The 6,451-nt window shown below is 42.7% G+C and overlaps 1 protein-coding gene across 1 annotated transcript in view; it reads left to right on the top strand.

Moving 5' to 3' along the window:
- Window positions 1-5,919, top strand: part of LOC126389030 (short transient receptor potential channel 7-like) — a 76,092-nt gene extending 70,173 nt beyond the window's left edge. The window contains exons 9-10 of the mRNA XM_050042445.1: window positions 1,978-2,199; window positions 5,776-5,919. Coding sequence (XP_049898402.1) covers window positions 1,978-2,199; window positions 5,776-5,919 — 366 coding nt within the window. The remainder of the gene's footprint in view (window positions 1-1,977; window positions 2,200-5,775) is intronic.
- The last annotated feature ends 532 nt before the right edge of the window (window positions 5,920-6,451 follow it).

The raw sequence follows: 6,451 nt of genomic DNA, 5'->3' as shown, positions 1-6,451 counted from the left end.
TTTAACCCACACCATGATCTTTTCCTGACCCTAACCAAGTGGTTTTTGTGCCTAAACCTAACCAGACCTTAACCACAGGGCATCATGATGATTTCGGAACGGACTTCGGAACAATGGGTTTAATACGGTCGGAACAATGGGATGTCGGACCAATGGGCAGTTCCCGCCTCAAACACAATGTTGACGTACCTTAAAACAGATAAAGACATCCTTGTTAATCTTATTCACGTTGAGTTGATGTTGTGGTCTAACGTTACCACACAACTTTATCCAAAGGAGACACTTTTCTCGGTTGAGATGTGGTTTAAAGTGTAAAAAATACCGCTCGTCGCCCAGCCTCTCAGGATACCTTGTGTCGGAGTTGCATGTACCCCATGCACACCGTTTGACCATTTTTAAACTTCAAATCTCTGAAAAAGCTCATAAAACCGAACAAAACTGACTTTCTGTAATGCATTTCAGTGAACGGCCAGGCAGAGAATGTCCGAGTATAGGGAATGGCTATACGCACTGTGATTGGCTCATCGCATTTGAGGGCAGGGCTTAGCCATAGGTCAATTGCTTCATTTCACTGAGACATCTGCAGATGGTCTTGAGTCAGAATATATTTTATGCAAAAAGTAAAGGTATGGATGAGGATTCTGCAATTACTGAAAACATAAATAAATGAAGCTTTGTTCGTTCATGCAGGAGAATGGAGGTCATATGCCCCAGCTGACAGCCAGCTGATTGGATCACTGTTTCCTATCAGTCTCACAACAATCACAGCCCATTCCCATGCAAGGTGGTCCATTTAAATATGGCTTCCTACTCACTGATCCCTGCTACACTAATGCTGCCACATACCGCTGCTGCTGCTGCTGCTGGCAAAGCTTTTCCTTTCACCACCTCAGTCTCCACCTTTCTAATTCAGAGTCCTACCATGGCTCTAAGGTTAAATGGTATTTTATGTCTTGCTTTGGCCCACACTTGTATACCTGGGGGGTTTCCTGCATTGCTCTCCCTGTTTTGGCATAGCACTCTGTTTGAAGCCCTCAGTGCCAGGCATAACTGTTTTTCAGTTTGTTGCAATAAATGGGTAAATCTATGATGAGAGTGTTCCTGACAGAAAATGTTATATTCTATGGCCGCTGCCCAAAAAGTTCTGTGAGGAATGCACCCAAGGAGGCAAAAAAAAAAAGTGCATCCAAAGAGCTCCTGATCAGACAGCATCACGTTATTTCTAGCATAGTCTGCTGTAAAATCTCCAACATCACAGCTCCAGTTACCTGGAGGAGCTGGTTGTATCGGACATTAAACAGACTTTTGCTGCCAGCTCCCTAGTATCAAGTCCGTGTAATCTCCGATTGAGCCCATGTGTGAAATAGAGCAATTAATAGTCCAGAGAATTCACAGGAAGCGAGTGTCATTGCTGATGATGCTTCCATGAGGCTTATGCGAAACCGGAAGAAAACAAACATCCGAGGGTGAAGAAGAAGGGTCATTGACACAAAGACAGCAACGAAAATGTCTAGAGAGATGAGGAGATTCAATATTTTGTCGGTAAGGGCGGAAGCCAAAATAGTCAGACAAATTAAAGGAACAGCAGGACACTTTGTTGTTTATTAGCAAATAACTAACCAGCTACATGAAGATGATGTAATCTGCATCATATCCTGCCTCCTGTACGCTTTACGCAGGCGCCACCCCTCATCTAAACCAGAATGTTTCCAGTAGATGAGAATGCATCTGACACAGACATTCTCCTGTTGTGTGCTAGATATGTGAAAGGGAAACTCCTGACAATGCCCTGACTTGGGAAGCTTGGGAAATTTGCAGTACAGATCTTGCTAAACATTGACCCCTGCTCCCATTAACACATGACCCAAACATTTTAGGGAAAGACTGCATGTGTGAAAGATGTTTAAGTCTTCACTGGTCACCAACCCTCCTTGTTTCAAATACTCTCTGCCTCCGTCTGTCTGTTTGTCTCTGCAGGAGGATGCCGACGTCGAGTGGAAGTTTGCCCGAGCCAAGCTGTGGCTCTCCTACTTTGACGAGGGCCGCACCCTGCCCGCCCCCTTCAACCTGGTTCCCAGCCCAAAGTCCTTCTACTACCTTGTCCTCCGCATTAAGTCCTGCCTGATACGCCTCTGCAAGGCCAACAGCCGTCGCCATAACAACGAGCTGGAGCTGGGCATGCTCAACTCACAGGCCAAGGTCAGTGTCGGGAATCATCTCATTCCTTATCCAGTGATGAATTGCAGACATAAACAAAATAATATTTTGCTATTTTGGATATGTTATCGTATGTGACAGGGAACAACTAATGAGCTGATATTGTTTTTGACATTGTGAAGATGATTAACCAAGTTTCAGTAGCGACTAAATAACAGACTCTTTCTCTTCATATCAGTATTATTATCTCTTCTAAATGCTTTGATTGAACTATTTCTACATTTTCTAGGAACTGTGATGCGAGCCAGTAATTACGAGCTAATTATGAACAGCATGCAATTTGTTTTTCTTGCCTTCCATTCAGCAAATTATTACTGTTAACAGGAAAATGGTATTATGAATAGACATGCTTTTGTGCATTGTTTTCTTTTATTTAAAGGACATTGTGCTGCATTAGCTGACAAACTGTTTACCATACTGATTACTGTCCATCCAGACGTTCCTCTTTTGCAGAGTCCTCATATGGCTTCAGAACTGTCTAAATTGGAAAAAAGGGCAAAAGACAAGCTCACTAATTGCCTGTTTACAGTTTATAGGCCAACTGTTTGTAGCATGACTGTCAATTACTGGCTCTTCAGCATGTATAGCACAAACATAGTCCTCAGATGGCTCCGTCATTAAGACCCAGGAAATACATGAAAATCCCACCGCACACCTGGGATGCAACTTTAGCTTTGCTCACTTTCTCCCCCTCAAGGATTGTCCATCTAAATAAAATCACCGTAATGAAAAGAAAGTCTCACATGAGGGAAATAGCATAGGCTGTTTAACAGAGAATCAGTCTTAGCGCTGGTGTTGTCCGCGGGCATTACCTTCATCTGATTCCTCAGCTCAAATGGCTCACCTCAGTGCCTCGGCAAGGCTATTAGTCAGGCCATTGGATCTTCCCGCATCTGCTCAAATGCCTGTGCAGGTTTCAGATGGGGACAAGATGGGTTACACCCTGCTGCCTCCGTGAGCTCCTGAACTTCTCTGCAGCTCTGACAGTTTAAACTGCAGAGCCAAGCAGGTGCGGCGAGAGATCGATGCAAAAGCTCACACTCGACCACGGTGCGGTGTCGAGAATGTCAAGTGAGATACGGAGAAGACAGTGTGGTCTTTCTGAATCAGTAATTTTTTCCTCTCTGTCTTTTGGTCCTCGTGTCTTATGTGGGATATTGACCGTTTGAGAAAAGTGAGGCGCTTAATTGAAGCTAATTGTGTTGGTTTCAAAGCAGCATATGCTCAGAAAGATAACAAAGTTGCAGTTTGTGAAATGGAAAGAGAAACTGACTGAGCCTCTGGTTATGTATAATTTAAAGAACATTTGTATATGGGTTTGATGAAAAAAAAAAGTAAGCTGTAGTTCAGTAAGAATTTGTACTGTGTGAATATGTCATATATGTCTTATATATTTACTCCGTCACATGTATTCATTTCAGACTAGATCACAGAGTATGCAACAAAGTCAGTCTGGCTTTGGTAAACCTCTGCACAAAAGATCACATCCACATGAAGCTGAAGCAGTACTTGTCATCTGGTTGTGCGGTTCAATAAAGCAGTGAGGAGATAAAAACGTTAATTTGCTTCTTTATTGCAATAATTCAGAAGGTGTTCTCTGTTTTACAGAGTCATAATAAAAGGATGCATTTTGTTCTTTCAGAGAGCACAGGATGAGTTTCCCTGCAAAATGAAATATATATATATGGAAAATCAATGAGAGCACAAATGAATGTAGCTCTGAATGGTGTCTACTTTGGGTGACTGTAGTTCGTAAATGACACGTATTCCACTTAATTGATTCTCTGGTAGTACATAATGTGGGTTTGTAGAGATGTCGTATCATGAACTTGAGTATTTTTTCTGTTTTAATGTATAGCGTTTTAGAATGAATGTTTTTAATTTAGTACAGACACATTAACTGTTTTTTTTCCACATATATACAGTATGTTGTATTTTCACAATTTTAAAAACTCCACATGCTTTCAGAGAGAACTTGAAAAGGCTTTAACATTGAAAGCTAATGTGATTTGGCTTTAGCTTAAAGGTTTGTCAGTTATTCTACAGAAAAAAACTAATATTTTCATGTGTATTATTCTTTATTAAAGGGACAGTTACCCCCAAATCAAAAATACATATTTTTCCTCTTACCTGTAGTGCTCTTTATCAGTGTAGACTGTTTTGGTGAGTTGCTGGGTGTTGAAGATATCAGCTGTTGAGATGTCTGCCTTCTCTCCAATATAATGGAAGTAGATGGCACTCAGCCAATGCCCCAGGAAGTGTGCCAGGCTTTGAAGACAATTTTAGTAGTAGCTTGTAGACTATTTTCCATTGATTTACACTGGGAAAGAGATGTCTGTAAATCAGTGGATACATTTTTTAGCATCATATCCCTCATTTGATACATTTGGTCCGATAACATTTTGGAAGTCTAGGGAAGCCGTTAACGAAGCGCTAAACCGAAAGTAGCTGGCTCGGCTGGCAGAAGTCTCTAGTGCGCCTGCCCTTTGTGTCGTACAGTCCGGAAGCAGTGGCGATCATCCGGGTAATTTTATACAGCAGTTGAACCAATTTGGTTTCATGTACCACTGAGCAGCTTACATAGGGATGAATGGGGCCCGCCTCCAAAGCTAGATCCAGATCTCTTTCTACACCCACCAACCGTATCACTGCGCAGAAGGAAGCATTCATCTACTGTTAGCTAACCAAGCACCACTGTGCTAGCTAACATTACAGCTCAGCAGAGGAGGACACTGTTGATGTTTACATAACGCACTGTCACAAGCACGAGCCTCTCGTCCATGAGTAGATGCACGTTTCCTCCTACACGGTGATACGGCTGGCGAGGGTAGATCGGTAGAAAGAAAATAATTCCTATTTGAAGCTGCTCACAACAAGGTCTGAGGATTATCTTGAGTAACTGGGTCATGATTTCTGAAAAGAGACATCGTTGCATTGCATTCTTGAGTTTTTCAAATTTATTTTTTGGTGCTTTTACTCCCACTAGCTGAGTGGCATCTATTCAATTATAGTTGAGAGACGGCAGACATCTCTACAGTCAATATCTCTCAACACTGCAACTCACACCACAACAATCTAGACTAATAAATAGCACTACAGGTAAGAGGAAAAATATGTGGTTTGATTTTGGGGTGAACTGTCTTTAAACTTTTATACCACCCCCCTGTTATGTTAAGGTATCTCCATGCCCCTGCAGCTTTAGTGCATATACAATAGCAGCTAGTTGCGTGTGTCCACACTCAAGTTAAAACTCACTTTGACACAGCAGTGCTGAAATAGCACACAAGCTACAAAGCAAGGTCATGGACGTGGAAGGCATCTAGAAATGAGTTAATAGAGATTCACCCTGGTCAAGTGATGCCGTGGAGTCTCTTGGCCCTCTCTTTGAAGACATCTGTGAGCACTAGATACAAAGCCCTGCCTCTCAGTGTTGTTTTGTTTTGGCAGTGTGTTGCCTCCTCTAACACCCTTTCCAAACGCTCCCATTATAAAAGATCACTCACCCATGAAATGTGGCGTTAACACTGAACTGCCGTCTGTATCTCACTGTTACAACAGGATGAACGCCACAGGACTTATCCACGCCCAGGAGAGGAGTTCATCCCCAAAAAGTCTAGGAAACACCCGACCAGATACCAGGTAAGACGGAGGGGGAAGGGTGGGTGGAGCAAAGATGAAACAAAGCAGAGCAGAGAACCTTAGGAAAGAACGACGGAAAGAAATAAGAGGGAAAAGAATAAATAAAATGAGAGAGAAACATTCAGGAATATGGAACAAAATAAACGTATAGAAGCAGAGAGTAGCAGGCAAAAGGATGATAAGGGATGATAGGAAGAGAGATAGAGGGAGAAAATCAGAGGGGTTTAAGAGATGAAGAGAGGCTGATATGAAAGACAGAGGTAAGGAAGAGTGAAGGAGGGAGGAAGATGAGGCAGAAACAACAGAGAGGAAAGAATTTTTCAAGAGTTGTGATGAAAGGACATCGACTGAAAGGAAGGCAGGACTGAAAAAGTGACTGCGAGTGAAAGAGGGAGAGGAAGGATGGCAAAAAGAGAGCAACAGAGCAAGGCTGAGAATGGCTCTAATGAGCTGTTTGAGGGAGATCGAAGGGCAGGCACTCAGTAAATGAGCTCAAAGTATCACGCTGAGGAGAGAAGAGATGCTCTCCTCCTGAGTCTGCCCTTCACCTTTTCCCTGAGGGGAATCTAACTTCCTTCACTGGTCCACTGCGCTT

This window comes from Epinephelus moara, chromosome 4 (assembly GCF_006386435.1).
Source record: "Epinephelus moara isolate mb chromosome 4, YSFRI_EMoa_1.0, whole genome shotgun sequence".
NCBI lineage: Eukaryota > Metazoa > Chordata > Actinopteri > Perciformes > Serranidae > Epinephelus > Epinephelus moara.
This window is presented reverse-complemented; position numbering and strand designations above follow the sequence as displayed.